This window comes from Calypte anna, chromosome 19, assembly GCF_003957555.1.
Source record: "Calypte anna isolate BGI_N300 chromosome 19, bCalAnn1_v1.p, whole genome shotgun sequence".
Lineage (NCBI taxonomy): Eukaryota > Metazoa > Chordata > Aves > Apodiformes > Trochilidae > Calypte > Calypte anna.
In genome coordinates, this window is record NC_044264.1 from 9,686,494 (window position 1) to 9,702,385 (window position 15,892).

A 15,892-nucleotide genomic window follows, 5' to 3' on the forward strand; every position below is an offset into this window, starting at 1 on the left:
AGGGCCTGAATTCTGTGCTGCGGGCAGGGCTCACCTCCGGATCTGTTTCAGGATGTAGTCCCTGGAGATGTATTTGATGTTTTCATCCACGACGGAGCGGACGCCTTCTTCTTCTGTCAGCTGCTTCTCCAGCCACTCCACCACGTCCTTGTTGCTGTCCCACACATAGGCCTGCCAACAAACCACAAGTGTCACCTGGCAAGTCCCCACAGCCCAGTCACAAGATGAGACAATCCTTTTGCATCCCCCTCTGTAAAGGTGACTAAAGGGGAACCAGAAAGGCAGGAGCTGTCCCAGGTGAAGCCCAGCCTCCTGCTGTGCTCAGATGCCCAACTTGTGCTGGGATCTGCTTGCCTCTGAGGTGAGGGTGGTCAGAGATGCAGCTGAGCTTGGATTTCTCCCCGTGCCAAGCTGTCCTGGGACCCACAAGTCCCTGTCACCTCAAGACCCCCGTGTCCATGTCCTGTGCCACTCGCAGGACCCTTGATCCAGCCCCTCCAGCAGCTCTGCACACAGCTGAGGTCAGGGCCTTGGCAACAAACCCCTTTTTTTTCTTCCCCAAGATCATTTCACCTGGTATTTGCTAGGTAGTTGACTACATAATAATTCAGGAGTGTGTTAGATGCCTAATAGCCTTCTCGCTCCTCTCTTCTCTCATTTTCTTTACAAATCATTTAAGAATCGTTTTGTTAATGGTTTCCGGAAAAGCAAGTACTGCCATTAGCACTCATTCATATTTATGTCATTTTATTTGGGTAATTAAACACAAAGCTCCTCATTTAAAGGTGCACTATCTTTCTCTGTTATCACTAACCCAGTCAAAGTCAGAATGACAATGAGCTGGGTGCAGCCATGGGGCCCCCTCAGCCCCTTTCCCACCAGGGATGATCTCAGGAGCTGTCCCTGGCAGGGAGCAGGGGGTGCAGAGGTGCTTGGAGCAGCAGCAGTGAAACCAGTGACTGCTTTGCCTTACAGAGTTCCTCCTCCTCCTCCTCCCCTCCCTCCCAGCCCTCTCCAAGCCTTCCCAAAGCTCCTTCTCCCCTATCCTTGCTTCAGTGAGGAGCACCAGGGCAGTGCTCACCCTGGCAGCTTCCTCCTGGGTTTGGCTGTTTAATTACAGGTTTCTCAAGTCCAAGAAACCATTTCCCTCCTCTCAGGGACTCTCCCAAGCAACGTTTTTCCCCACCTGATGTGCAGACCCTGCTCCAGCCCCACCATCAGCCCTGTCTGACACTTTCAGACAAAACTGGGATTTTTTAAAATTTTTTTTTCTTTATCATTCTACATCTGCTTGTTTGACATCAGTGATGTCACGGCAACCTCCAGATTTTGCTTATTTCATTGGTTTTTTTTTTTCTTATGATTTTAAACTCGATGGGTTTTGCTCCTTGCTTCTGCCCCCAGCCACACTCCCTGCATACCAAGTAGGGCATTTAGGAAGATTTCAGGAAAAAAAAAACCCAAGCCCGAGAAGCTGCCTTACGGTTGCAGACCTGCGTAAAGCTAGATTTACCCAAGAATCCCAAAGCTTTTAGTTTAGGAGAATATTTAATACTCTTATTAATCATTTTTAATCCGTTTGCTTTTAATTAAGAAACAGCATGATGCTTTCCTATCAACATATGCCAGGGAGCAGATTAATTGTGGCTTAAGATAACTCTCCTTGATTGGTGTAATGTATTAGCTAACGAGATGCCCGCTTTTAAAGACGCTCAGACACTACCTTGGAAAGCCTGCTGCCCTCCAGAGAATGCTCCCCCCCTTTTCTGGAACCCCTGAGTGTTTGTGACTTCAAAAATAGAATAGAATAAAATAAAAATAAAAGAACTCAGATTGGAGGACTGTGACAAAAACAACCTACGAGCAGCTCCAGAGATTGCTCTGCAGAGCTTCCAGCTTCAGAGCTGGCACACAATTAAACCAGAAATCCTCAACGTCAGATGAGGGCCATGGCCAGCACCAAGGCCACCCCGACCCCAAGGCCATTTCCCCCCCAAAATTCAATTTCATCACCTAAAATGTCTTTGTACATGGCAACAGACATCAGAGCTCAAAGCACTGCACTTTCAGCCTGTGGTGCTACTGCTTTGTCATTACCTTCACAGTCCCCTCGGCCTCCACAAACCAGCGGCGCAGCATGGCCTGGATCTGCCCGTCGGTCAGCTCAGGGTTGGCATCATGGATTTTCTTTTTCACCATCTCTTCCAGCAGGAGACGTCTCAATCTCCAGTAGAAGAAGGTACGGGAGGTTTTCCAGTCTAGAATGTCCTGCCCAAGACATATGTGGAGAAGGAGAAGTGAACGAGGGACAACGTTCTCAAGAACACAGCTTGTCCCCCTGGAGCCTGCCATTTCCCAGCCCCTCCCCTGTGTCCCCCCGGGAAGCCCCCTGACACTCACAGTGATGGCTCCCTTCTCCTGCATCCGTCCTGGTGTGTCATGCAGGTCAGCAAACTGCACAGCCACCTGCTGGTACATGGGGATCAGGAATTCCTCCCTCTCCCTCAGCTTGGTCTCCAGCTCCTTCCGCTCCGCGGGGCTCAGCTCAGGGGTACCTGCAGGGGGGCACAGCCACAGCTCAGAGCCCCTGCCTGGGGCAGGGAGGGACAGCCAGCAGCTCCAGGGTGACCAGAGGGAGCAGGGGGAGTTTCTTCTGTCCCCGAGTAAAGGTGGAACCCAGCCTGGCTCTGGCCAGGACACACACCAGACTGTTGGCTCCCAGCAACACCAAGCAGAGCCTCGAGTCAAATCCAAGTGTCCCAGCCCTGATTTCCTGCTACTGATATTCAGGAGAGAGCTTCAAAAGGAGTTTTCACCATGGAAACTCCATTCCATTTAAATGCCAATGAGCTGAGCCATCAATTAAGTGACATTTACTGGACTTGCTCCTAAAAAAGAATAATGTCCCAACACGCAGTTCATTCAGCCATGTGAAACCACCTACACAATTTTGGGCTCTCCTGCAGCCTGGCTCCTGGCAGCAGCTGTCAGAGCCCCTGCCTTGGTAAGGAAAACACAAAGTTATGCTGGAGATGCCAAAACCAGTCATGGTCAGTTCACCAGTGCTCAGCACACACCAGGATCCAGCATGGACTCCCACCATGGACAGGAATGCAGTGTCCTGGGGAGTTCAGGATTTCTCGTTTATTTTAAAGCATTCAGCTCAGATAAAATTAACTTCAATTAAAAACATGCATGAAACAGTTTCCAATTAATCTTGGAATTGCCTGACCCAGACCAAGGGGAAATTGGTGCTGTGGGGCCAAGTGCCACCTCCTGCCCCTGCCCAAAGGGAAAACCCCTCTTCCTCCCAGGGCTGGCATGTTTTTCTGTGCCTCCCAATATAAATGTTACCTAACCTTTCCCGTGCTACTAAGAAGGTTTTAATTAAGAGAAGCTACCCTTAGAACCTTCAGATTAAAAAATTATCTACATTTCTCCATGTTAAACTCCCAGGCTCCTCCAGCTCCCCATTTTAAATGTCCACGTGTGCACTGAAACCAGGGCTGCTGGTGTATCCTGGCCTCCCTGCCACCCTCACCATGTACAGGCAAACCAGCCAGGCCCAGTAATGATTTAGGTGAGATTAACAAATATGTCAATGTCTATTTTCTGCTTAATTTAAAAGCAGCGTCTATAAAGATTTTTGACTTCTGAACCCTGTTCTCCTGGAAGAAAGAAGGTAACAATGAGGAGGGGGGATAAAGAGTGATTATCCCATCATCGATCGTTTGTCAGGAGCATTTCTTATTCACTGGACTATTGTAAAAAGCTAAGCTCTCGATCAATCCTGTAAGCCCCCTGTACAATTAAATATCTTGGAATGGTTTTCTTTCTTTCCTAGGCAGATCTTGAGGCCTGGGGGGGTTTCAGAGAGCTGGGGCTTTATTTATTTATTTCTCAGGAAGAAAAAAAGAAGTCGCCTTCCACAAATCTTACCCTGGCGAGGAGAGGGGAGTTAAAATATGGGATTCCTCTGCTCTAAAGGTACTTGACAGTTAATGAAACTGTTCAAGTTTAAATCATAGGAACATTATAGACCTCGAGGTATGGATTGGCTGCTAATCGATAGAGAAACAAAAGCAGCAGCACTGGGAAGCAGCCCCAGACACAAAGCCCAGTGGGGTTTGGCATGGGGCAGGTAAGAGGAGAGGACAATTTAAAGGCAGAAAGCACACGTGTGACCTTGCTCCCTTGGCAGGCAGTGCAGGACACTTTCTAAGGCAGAGCTCTGAGCACCATAAAATGTCTCATTCATCTTGGATTGCAGCTTGCTCTGCAGCCTCCCTGCAGCCTGGGTTTATATTTAGTGCTGGCATGGGGACAGCTGCTGGCAGGATGGGAAGAGCCCAGGTGAACATCTTGATCCCCCTCTCCACACCTTTACAGCCCCAGACCTCTGCCTTCTAGGGTGTCTACTCTTTTTTTTTTTTTTTTTTTTTTTAAGTCAACAGCAAAACCACATTTAACAAGTTCAAAAAAGCACCCTGGGGATGTGGGGATGTGGTAACTCTGGGGCACCAAACAGACCTGAGGTCAAAAGAGCTGTGGCCAGGGTCCTGCCCTACATAAGATATTCTTCATGAAGAGCAGCCCCCAGACACATGAGGAAGCTGCTGCTGCAATAAATCCAGGGTGAGACCTCTCCTCTGGTACTGGATCTCCATTTGTACTCCTCTCCAAAAGTTAAGGGAAAGCAACATCCAAACTATTCAGACCTGTGCCCCATTAAAGACAAAACCTCCTGGGCAGGGTCCCCAGCACCGCCCCAGCCGTGTCCTGCAGGGAGGGCAGGTTGGGCACGGGCTGCCTTGAGTAAAGTTCCTGCCAGGTGGGAATGGCTCAGCAGGACCATGAATCACAGCTTCACATAACATTTAGTAGCAAAGTGCTTTTTTTAAATATGAGCAGTTTAACAGGTTAGACAAAATGACTTCAAGAAATGTTATTGTAGGTTGCCTCTGATTGCAGAAAGCCAGGCAGCTGCTGAATCAATTTGATGGTTTATGGTTCCTAAGCTGTTAAAATGTGGGATTTTCCCCCTCACCCTCAGCACACAGACTCCACAGGACCAACCATCTACTTGTTCATTTTCTTACCTCTTCCTCAAACATCCACTCACAGAGCTGGGTAAAGCCCAGCACCAAGGCTGCTGACCCTACGGGTTTGTGGAGCCTTCAAGGAGACTGCAAAGGGGCACTAGTAATGATTTTCTGTGTTACAATCACTACTGTATTACTGCTGGCAAATCTGGGGACTTTTTTTTTTTTTTCCCCCCAAAAAACCCTCCACATTAAATTAAATTTATCTCATCATCTGCCTGTGGCCACTCTTCAGTGAAGTGGCTGAATCCCATGGCAGCACGTGCTGGGAGGGTCCTCAGGGGATGAACTCTGGAGATGCACACCAGTTGCTCTGCACCCAGTGACAATTAAATGCCCATTTTAACCCTGGTCATGACTGGCTCACCTATTTCCACACCTGCAACACCAATCCTCCCACCTGAATCTCACCTTTCCTTCCCCTGCCTTGAACAGGCAGAATTTCAGCAAATGCAGCAAGAATGCCAATGGTTGGGGCTGCTCAGGCATCCCAGCTCCCAGCCCAGCTGGATGGAGCTGCTCCAGAGGGCAGAGGGAAGGTCACTGAGAGCCACTCACGTCCCTGGGGACAGAGGCATTTTTTGGCTGTCGCTTGTTTCTTTAAATGAGACTGCCTGTAATTGCTTCACTAAATATTCAGTAGGATTTATGTTACAAAGGTGCAGCATGAAGCAGCAGTGAAGGTCACACATGCTCCTGACACGGGCTTGGAATCTCCTCGTGCAGCTGTGCTGGGCACTGCTCCACCCTGCTCCTTTCCAGCTCTTGGCTCCCAAAGCCTCAGGTTGGCAGCAGAAAGAGTGGGCAGAGTGTGGTGGGTACCTAATTCCAAACATTCCTCTTTTGGGGGAAACCTCTCATCCTGGTGGAGCTGACAGAAAGCAGTCCTTGCTCTTCTAGACTCATGATTGTGAATTAACAACAATTTACAGGCAGCAGCATTTGCAGACAGGAGCAACTGGAAACCTCCTGAAGAGACAAAGTTCCAACCACACTGCCTGCATTTGTCCAAGACTTCAGGAGAGGTGGGATCACAACAGCAGCATTTTTCTTACATTGTTGCTCAAGAAAACAACCAGCATTTTGATTAATTACAACACAGAACAAACAGCTCCCCCCAGAAAAGAAGTACTGGACTTCAGAGCTGCAATCTAACTTCCCAAGCTCGGAACCAGACAGACCACAGGGCTGTCCCCAGGTCACCAGTGAAGTCCTCACCTCTTCCCCTTCCCAAAATGCTGCACACTCCCCTGCCAGCACCTTGCAGGGTGCACACAGGTAGATGTAAAGCAGGCATGTAATTCCAAATAAGACCCAAGATGCAGGCCAGCAGATGAGCAGTTGTTTCATAGGAGCAGCTGCAGAGGATATTCCCACTCTTACAATGTGTATCAGGTGACATTCAAATGCTGCTCCCTTTTACCACATGCTAAATACCTGATGTGAAAATGTAACATCCCATCTTGCTCTACCTGGAGCCATTTTGCCATTCTGTTCAGTCAGATTCCACCGAATTCTCCCATACATTACCCTGTGCACCTGACACATCCCATGCCCAGAACCTGCATGATAAAGCTGATTTTTATTCCACTCCTGCCTCTTGTACTCTAATTGTAATAAATAAATAAAACCAAATCTCTGTATCTGTGGCTACAGCCTGAGCCTTGCAGTCTGAACCACTCCAGCATCCCTAGGCTCCCCTTGCACACCCTCTCTGTGTGGAGATGTGCTCCAGGGCTGGAGCAGGACCATCCCTCCCTCCCCTGCCCTCTGCTCCTCTCCCTTTGCTGCTCTGCAACAGCACAACTCTTGAGTGACATTTTAATAAAACCCGGGGCTAATAAACATTTCAGCAATAGGGCCAGAGAATTGATAATGAACAGATTTATGTCAAATTATTCAATAGCTGCCAGCCTCCTCTGCTCTCACACTCCCCAACTCCAAGTCCAACCCCAATATCTCCAGATGCCTGGAAGGAGAAGGCGGTCGCCCTCTCTCTCCCCACCCCTCCGCAACAGGCACCCGGGAGAGCATCTCCCTGCTCCTCGGCAGCTCCGGGGAGGGATGACAGCCATTCAGGGGTTAAAGAGAGGCAGTGAACCCCCAGCTAATGAGTAAGAATTCAGCAGGCAGTGTAAGATAAATGGAGCTTTCTCTGCTTCTGCTGGAGTCAGCATGAACTGCGGCCCTGCGGCTTGTTTGTGGCAAATGGAGTGCGCGAAATATCAAAGGGCAGTGATCCAGAAGAAGACCGACTTTGACAAATTTTAAATTGGCCAGAAAGAAAACCAGCAAAAAAAAAAAGAAAAAAAGAAAAAAAGAAAAAAAAAATTATGCAATTCAGTGTGTCCTGCAATCTTGGCTTTCCTGCTCCCTGGTACAGAATTAGTGGCAAAACAACAGCAATGATCGCGTGGTGTTGGGAGCAATTACGAACCATCTAAGTGAGATGCTTATCAGTGACTGAAGCTTTTAGAGCTCTCTGTATGTACAGTTGTAAGTGACTTGCTCTTGTGTTGCAGTAATTTTAATTAAAGTGTATGGAGTTTGCTAGGAGTAATTACCCTGTAGAGGAAGAGGGGGGGAAAAAAAAACACCCAACAACCTGAACAGACTCCTGCCTCCTCACATAGTGGCACTGGGGTTCTGATTGTTGGCAGGGTTGTTCTTGTTCTGATTGTCTGTATCCTCTCCTTCTTGTTTTCTTTTCCAGGGATGCTGGTGCAGGTCCCATTGGTGTGGTTCAAGGGTGTTCTGCACCCAGGCAGGGTGCTGGACCCTTGAGAGGGACCCCCCAAAGGTGATGGTTCTCATTTTGCTCTGCTCACCTCCATCCTCCACAGCTTGAGGGCTCCAGCAGCCCCCTGTCTGCAGCCAGGGACTGCTCCTGGGCAAGGACTCAGCCAGAAGACCCCGTGTCTTTGCAGAGGCAGCAGGCTGGCTTGCTCACCAGCAGAGCCAGTGGTTTTTACAGCAGGGTGAAGGTAAATACTCTCAGGAAGGGTGCTCCAGCTGTAGTGCCATTTATCTGCAGGGAGCAGAGCTGACTGCTCAGCATTTTGCCTCCTCTAACCACACATCTCATTTCTCCTGCTCCCTGAGGCTGGTGGGCAGCTCTCCTGTGTCCCAGGAGGAGGTGGAAGCACCCCTCAGGAGCTGTGCTTCTGTGAGGAACTCAACTACAGCCTCCAAACCATGAAAGGTGACACTTGGGGGGGGGTGTTTGCTGGCTCCCCAGGATTTGGTGTAGTGATGCTAACCCCCTGTTCCCTAGGGGACACTGTCAAGTCCAAAAGGGAGGTTTTTCTCCTTGCTGTAACTACCAGTGTTGGAACTGGTTTGTAATTCCACCAGACCCAGGCAGAGGGAAGCACATCCCTCCATCGGGGTGTCCCTGCCTGCTCTCTCACCATCATGGACACCTCTAGGAGCTGAATTCAGACTGAACTGCTGCCTTGTGCCAGGCTGCAAAACTCAACCCCCTGCTAACCTGCTTCTTGCCCAGAAAGCAATGAGCACAGTGAGAGAAAACAAAGAGAGTGTCAAAATGCTATCATTAAAAAGGAGGCAATGTCTTTGATGCTATCAGAGACATCAGTAAGAACCTATCAGTCTGATTCTCAGCACTCCCCCATACCCTTCACAATGGTTATTCTCTTCCCAAGGCCCATCAGAAGGGTTGTTTTGTATATAAATTGTTGCACTGTCATAAATTAAAAAAAAAGCCAAATAATAAACTGCAATGGCAGCAATAGCCACGATTTATCAGTCATTTGCAGAACACTTTCCTCCTGAAGGATCCCAAAAGGGTTTATAAATTCAAACCATCCCCACGTAGTGTGCTTCTTCCACTACTGAAATGTAGTCAATTTTGGAGGTAAAAAAGAGGCTCTGTAAGATTATACTCTTGCAGTAAGAGCTAGTAAAGAACTATTTAAAGAGCCTTCTCCCCTGAGAGAGAACATATCTGCTATTAAGTGCATTTTGCTGCACATTCTGTATTTGGGGTTGTTGGGTGTTGAGCAGACACAGGGATCATTTGGAGTGCAAGGCACAGTAATAACACAACAGAGGCAGTGATGTCCCAGCCACTGAGCACTGCATATCACCCCCTATTTTACTGAGGAGGTGAAGAATTATGGGGTTTTTTTCCTTGAATCCAAAGCACAGACAGCTATCCTTATTTAAAACTACTTCCCACAGTGAGAGTCCAGCAGCCCAAAATGTCTTTGACCAAATTCCTTGGTTATGCCACATGACACCAGCTGAGGGTTTGGCCCAGGCCGTTTTGAGACCCATTCAATAAAAAAAACCCCAAAACCAGAAGAAATAATTTCAAAAAGGTGCTTTCTGTGTCACCCCCCCCTTGGTACAGTGCGTGCTCATCAGCATCGTCTCGCTCACACCTACCTACACACCACTCGTCTCAGCTGGCTGTCCCCCCAGGTTAGATGACAGTAAATAACAATTATCAATAATTTGATAAAAAGCCTCAGAGCCCTTTGTAAGGCCTATGAACACCTCCCCCCTCAGCCCCCAGACCTACCCAGCCTCTCAGCCAGGCGGATGTAGACGGGGTCCACGCGCCGCATCGTCTTCACCAGATCCTTCCTGCGGAACTTGATCTCCACTGTCCCCTCTGGCTCCAGGACTCCTCCTCTGATGGGGGATGGGAAAAGAGAAAAGAAAGGCACTTTGAGGTCATCAGACACAGGGAAACACAAAATGGAATGGTTCAGTGTTGTCTAGAAAGTATGTTAAAGAAGAAGTGGGGGAGGGAGACAAAATGAAAAGAGAGAACAAGAAAGAACCTTAGCTTTTATTCATCCAACACCACAAATGCACAGCAAGCTTCCCAGAAACACAGCTATCCAGCAGCAGATAGCCCAGCCTGGCACAGCAATGCTCCTCCCCTTAAGCTGTGACCTGAAAGGTCTTTCCAAAGGCAGGCAAGCTTAATGAAACCAACCACATAACCAACCACTGCCAAAGGCAGAGGAACACGTGAACTGAAACTTGGGCTTGGTGAGTCAAATCACTTCAGTCTACCTGGGAGTGGTGGAAGATGGTCACCTGGGAAGGTGCCCAGTCCCTTCAGTAACCAACTGCCACCCTCTGAAGTGAGGGTTCTCACTCAGGCAGGCACTGGTAGCTCCTGGGGAAGGAGAAGCTGCCATACCTGCTCTCCCGGTCAGCGTACATCTCCATGTGACGGGGGTTAATGGTGGGGTCAACCACAACCCAGGACCCCCCCCTCAGCTCTGCCTGGGGGGGGATGTAAATCAGCACAGGTTGATGGTATTCTCTCAGGCCATCCACAATGTAGGCACCAAACTTGAGCACCTGGTCATACATGTCTGCAGGAAAAGGACACAATGCTTGAAGTCACAGCTTTCTAAAGCTTTCATTTAGAAAAAACCAACAATAAATCTACTACTGCTTTAGGGACATTTCCACAGCCAAATAGGTGACATTTTCCTCAGTATTCAGCCAAACTTCTTCCCCATCCACATTAATTTCGTATTACTTACTCCTTGCATCACCCTACATAATCTCTCCAGTCCTTCAGGCTCACTAGAAACAGCAGTTGGGTGTTTGGCCACAGTGCAGGTATTCATTTCCCATGTCTCCCAGGACTGTTTTCAAGCCTCTACATCAGCTTTGTTCTTTGCTTGGCACCTCCCAGTTTGCCTCATTTTCCCTGGCCATTAAAATCCCAGTGAACAGAGCAGAAAACCCAAGTGGGTTGCAGGGATGTACCAGGCCCAGCAGAGCAGTGAGGGGCTTACAAGTCTGAGACACTTTAATTCAGCTCAAATCCTTACACAACCACTTGAGCAAGACACCATTTCTGGGGAAGAAAGAGATGCCAGCCCAGGTCCCCTTGTCATTTAACCCCAGTTTAATGTTAAGCATTACCATGAGCATAGTTTAGTACTTAACTCTTTGGGAAATGCTCTTACAGATATAAACCTACTATATAGAATGTGTGCCTGTGTACATATACACACACAAATACATATGGATATAGATACAGTTGCACCATATACACTAATGCAATCTCTTCAGCTCATCTACAAGGTCACTGTCCAAGCACCCAAGAAAAAGAATTTCACATATGACATTTAATAGAAGTCAAATACTGATGAGGAGAATGATTTATTTCCTCTGATTGCAAATAAACATAAATTCTGGCAGACAGGGGGGACTGAAAACCAAACAAAATTCCAACCTTTCCCTTTGTCCTGAGCAAAGAAAAAGGCCTCAAAAGGGGTGACAAATTTATTACTAATTACACAATTATTTTATTATGTAGTGCTAGTAATAAACCACTTGAAGTACTTTCAGCTAATTCTAGTGTTAAGAAAATAATTGCTTGATTCAAATTATTTTAAGGGAATTAATTCTTTACTAGACATTTTTTACTAGTGCTACATAATAAAATAATTGTGTAATTAGCAGTAGATTTTTCACTCCTGCCAAGGGTATATATTTTACTCAGGTTAAGTGTAGAAAAAAAGAAGCACTACTTGTTTGAACAAGGCAGAAGGAGGAGGAGCAGAGGAACTGAGAGAAATTTGGTGCTTTCTGTGCCCAGCTCTGAACCTCCCCAGGTTTCCCAGGGGCAGCAGCAAGGTCAGGGCAGCATTTCTGTGCCTCCAACACCTCCAGGCTCAGACTGTCAGAGCTACCCAGATGCATCAACTGCACCACTAAGCAGTTCTGCCCCCCATTACTCCTTTTGGGACCTGGCAATACCCCACTTTGTCTTCCTGAGTGTCCCAGCAGCCAGAGGTTTTTTCCATACAGATCTCCAGCAGCTTCTGCCTTTCCTTGCACACTCCCAGCTGCCCCTGAGCTCAGTGGATCTGTTCCTGGGGGTACAGCTCCACCTTCCTGCTTCCTCCCCTGCCTGTCACCTCCCCAGCTGTAGGGGACTGCCCCTGTTCCTCTGCTGACACTAATGGAGACCAAGTTTTGCCCAAATCAGACAATCCCCCTGGCTGTCACCACTGAGGGGTCCCCACGGTGCCACACACAGCTCCAGGCCACAGAAGATGCTGAGCTCCAGAGAGGAGCCAAGTGGAACCCCAGTATCCACAGGCTAGGGGAAGGTTCCTGCTTTTCTCCCACCACCTCACTGGTTCCATCTTCCTACACCTACCATGGCAGCAAAGCAGGGATTCTTAGAGAATCTCTATTTTTAACAGGTAAATTATAAGTGGAGTTGATGAAGCTCATAAAAGTGCTGCCAAGACAACCCAAGGCACTGCCTGTGGCCCCCATGCCCCATCCTCAGACCACACACCCTCCCTGGTGTGGGTATTTGAGTGAGAAACTACCAAACATTTGCCATACTGTGCCTACTGCCCCTTACCTGCACTTGTGCTGTATTCTTCAATCTTACAAGAGAAAACAGTGCAGAAAATGTAAACTGCAGGTGGCAAAGGATGCCAGGTCTCTGTGGTGCCCACTGCCCTGGGCTGGAGCTGCCCCTGCCTTGGCAGGCTGCAGATTTTACTGTAACTCCCACACTTACATCTTGCAAACAAAGCCTTCTCACTTCCATCATCACCCCTGCAGCAGAGAGCACCAGGCACATCTCAAGAGCAGGCTGTTTGCACAACTGCTCTTGCAAAGTCCTCACTCATGTTGATACTGGATAAATTTAAACCAAATATTGTATTTCTGGGCCAAATTTAATTCCTGTATTAATGTACAAAGCCTCTTGCAAGGCAGGGAATGCTGCAGCAGTCCTGCAGCAGGGCAGAGCTCCTGGTTCCCCTCCCTGCTCCTGGTTCCCTGCCTGCTCAGCTGCAGCCTGCACCAGCATCTCTGACACAGGGACATGAAATCTGCTGGAAGCTGTTATCATTACCCTGGATGTGTAAATATTGGCACTCAGCTGCACCAAGCATGCTAGAAAGGCTGGCAGACAGCTTTTTGCATTTCCATAGTGTCGGGCAGCCTGCCCTGAACCCTCCAAAAGCTGGAAGGGATCTCATCAGCTTGGCTGGATTATCAGATAGGACCTGAAGGTAAACACCAGGCAGAGATTGGCTGCAGACACATCACGTCCCTCATAAACCCGTTACAGACAAGCAGTACCAGCATCCCACAGCCAGGTAATCAGAGATTTAAAACAACCTTTTTCATTCTGCTGCAGTTTTCTCTCTCTCTCTTTTTTTTTTTATTGTTATTTATAACGTGTCCCAGGAAAAAAAAGAAGAAGTAAAACATGAAAACCCAACTGCGAGTGACCCTGTAGCAGGAGTGGAGCTGCAGTTTAATGTGGCAGGGATTTGCATGCTATCAAACTATTCATGCCATGTCCAAGACCCTGGTGCTAATTTCCAGTAAATTTCACGCTTGATGTCTCCCCGTTGTGGGTCACTGCTGGTTCGCCTAAATAAACCACTTCCAAATGGCTCCTCCATCTAAATATTCAAGCCAGTTTTTATAATTTAATTTTACATTATCCTGAACAGCCTTCCGGCCAGAGAGAGCTCGTTGGGGAAACCACCACCACCATTGTCAGATGCCTTTATTTATGGTGCTTATTTATTTATTTTACAGCTAGAATTAGACCTCCCAGGCTGACTGGTAAAGAGAGGGTTGGGGGGTTTTTTGTTTGGTTGGTTTGGTTTTTTTCCTCTCTTGTTTTTTTCCCCCTCTGCTAATGTCAATTTTCAGCATAGCAAGAGCTGTCTCTAATCTTTTCCTACTCATTACACACAATTTTGGAGTCATTTTACCCACAGTGCAGTCGGCTCCTGGCAGTGTGTTTGTGTGCACTGAGGGGTGGCATAATTGTTTATTTTCCCTCCCTGCATAATCCCCAGCCAGCACTGAAACCAAAACTGCAAACAACTCCCCAAGGGACACAGAGAGTGTCAGGAGAGCCCAACGTTGGCTCTGCTGGCCCCAGCAGCAAACAAGATGCAGGAAAATGCAGGGGACCAAGGAGCAAACTGCCCTCCTCCCCCTGCCACCACCTGGGGACAGGTGACACAAACACCAGCATCCTCAGGGGGCCTGCTCCACCTTGGGCTTCTGGTCCCAATTCCAAAGCTCAATCAGTTTCTGAGGAACCCAGCAAAGGGCACAACAGACCTCACAAAATTATATTTAACAAATACTTGGTAAAGTGACACCAACAACTGCCCTGCCTGTGCTGCAGCAGGGGAAGGAAGGGATGAAGGGAGCACAGGAACAGCACATGGAGCAGAAACCACCCAGAGAGGCAACAGCATTGTCCAGAAGAAAGAATTTTGTCCTCTTTTGTCTTTGCATCTGCAAACTCACTGGCATTGCTTTCTGCCCTGCTGATGAGACAGCAGAGCAGGAACTCTTCCTGTGTTAGTGCTGCTGTAACTTTTCTTCTGTGTTTGTTAAGTGTCACATGCAGGTAAGAGGCCATCATCTTTTACTTATTTAAATTTTATAGTATCAATTTCACATTCTTGGCACTTGACAAAATTTAAAGTAGCAATATGTGGTGCACAAATGTAACTGCTGGTATATTAACTGAGCAATTTTATAACTCTTCACTTCACAGGAACATCACTACCACCAAAAGAGTCAACTGGGAGACAGCCCTTGATAGGGAAATATTACAGTGGGGAAAATCATCAATGCCACTTGACAGAATATGCCAATACACTTCTGGCCTGCAATAATGCTGCCTTCCCCAGCCCCAGCTGGAGGTGAGGCAGAAGGCTGTAAAGCTTTCTGAGCAGGAGGGGTTTCCTGAGACCCCCCCAGCCCAGTGGCAGCTGTACATCTGCCAGAGCACTCCTGACACCCACCTGCCTGTCCTCACTGCACCTCTCTGGCCATGTCCTAGCACCATGTATGAAAGTACACATCAAAAAAACCCAACTGCATTGCTCTGTCCCTCACCACGTGCTGCCAGCTGCTGGCCTGTCCCCAGAGGGGACTGCAGGGTGTTAAACCTGTGGAGCTGGTGGCACAGGCTGTGACACAGTGGGGAAGAGCCCTGAGTAAAACACAAGCTGCTGGATGGGACAACAAGGGGACCCACACGGGTGCTTACCTTTCATTCCACCAGAGAAGCCTCTCCAGTTGGCAAAGACCATCAGAGGAAGCCCTTCCCTGTTGAAGTCATTGATAGCCTGAGCAGTCTTGAAGGCAGAGTCAGGGAACCACACCTGACCAGCCTGCTGGATTATCTGGTGGGAAGAGAACAGACTGGTAAGCCTTCAAATGCATCAGTGGTAGAGCATAAAAACATAACAATGGATGGGACAAGAGCTGTGGTGTGGAATGCAGTGGAATGCTTAGGATCTGTTGGCTCGTAGAAAAATCAGGACAATCCTTTTTTCACCATCAAGAGGAGTGTTCCCACTGATTCAGCTAAGAAGAGGAACAGAGAGGGTACAGAAAGTCTGATACCATTAATGCTGTAAGAAAGTGAAGGTGGAGAAAGAGAAAAGGATATGCAAAGGAGAAGATCCAGAAGAAATGCTGTAGGGCCAGAGCTGTGACATCAGCAATGAGAAAAGCAAAATGTCAGAGCAGAAAGAGCATGGTACACTGAAGTGACTGCCAAAGGGCAGGGAAATGATTTCTACCAGCCAGATTCCCTGGGCCCTACTCCCTGTGCATCACCCAAGTGCCAAGAGAAGCAGGACTGCAGAGGAATGTGTCCCCTGGATGGGTGACCAACACAAGTGTCCATTCCCTCCTCCCAGCACCCCCAAGGAACACTGTACTTCTTGTCCCACATTTGGGGAAAAAACCCATCCCATCAAAAGAAGTGTTTCCAC

The 15,892-nt window shown here is 48.1% G+C and overlaps 1 protein-coding gene across 8 annotated transcripts in view; it reads right to left on the reverse strand.

The window, feature by feature from the left end:
• The window catches only part of ACACA (acetyl-CoA carboxylase alpha), a 117,479-nt gene that overhangs the window by 3,008 nt on the left and 98,579 nt on the right, over positions 1 to 15,892 (reverse strand). For all 8 annotated transcript variants that reach the window (XM_030462599.1, XM_030462597.1, XM_030462592.1 and 5 more), the window contains 6 exons: positions 15,160 to 15,295; positions 10,282 to 10,459; positions 9,649 to 9,761; positions 2,401 to 2,555; positions 2,098 to 2,268; positions 35 to 171 (listed from right to left, as the gene is read on the reverse strand). In XM_030462599.1, coding sequence (XP_030318459.1) covers positions 35 to 171; positions 2,098 to 2,268; positions 2,401 to 2,555; positions 9,649 to 9,761; positions 10,282 to 10,459; positions 15,160 to 15,295 — 890 coding nt within the window. The remainder of the gene's footprint in view (positions 1 to 34; positions 172 to 2,097; positions 2,269 to 2,400; positions 2,556 to 9,648; positions 9,762 to 10,281; positions 10,460 to 15,159; positions 15,296 to 15,892) is intronic.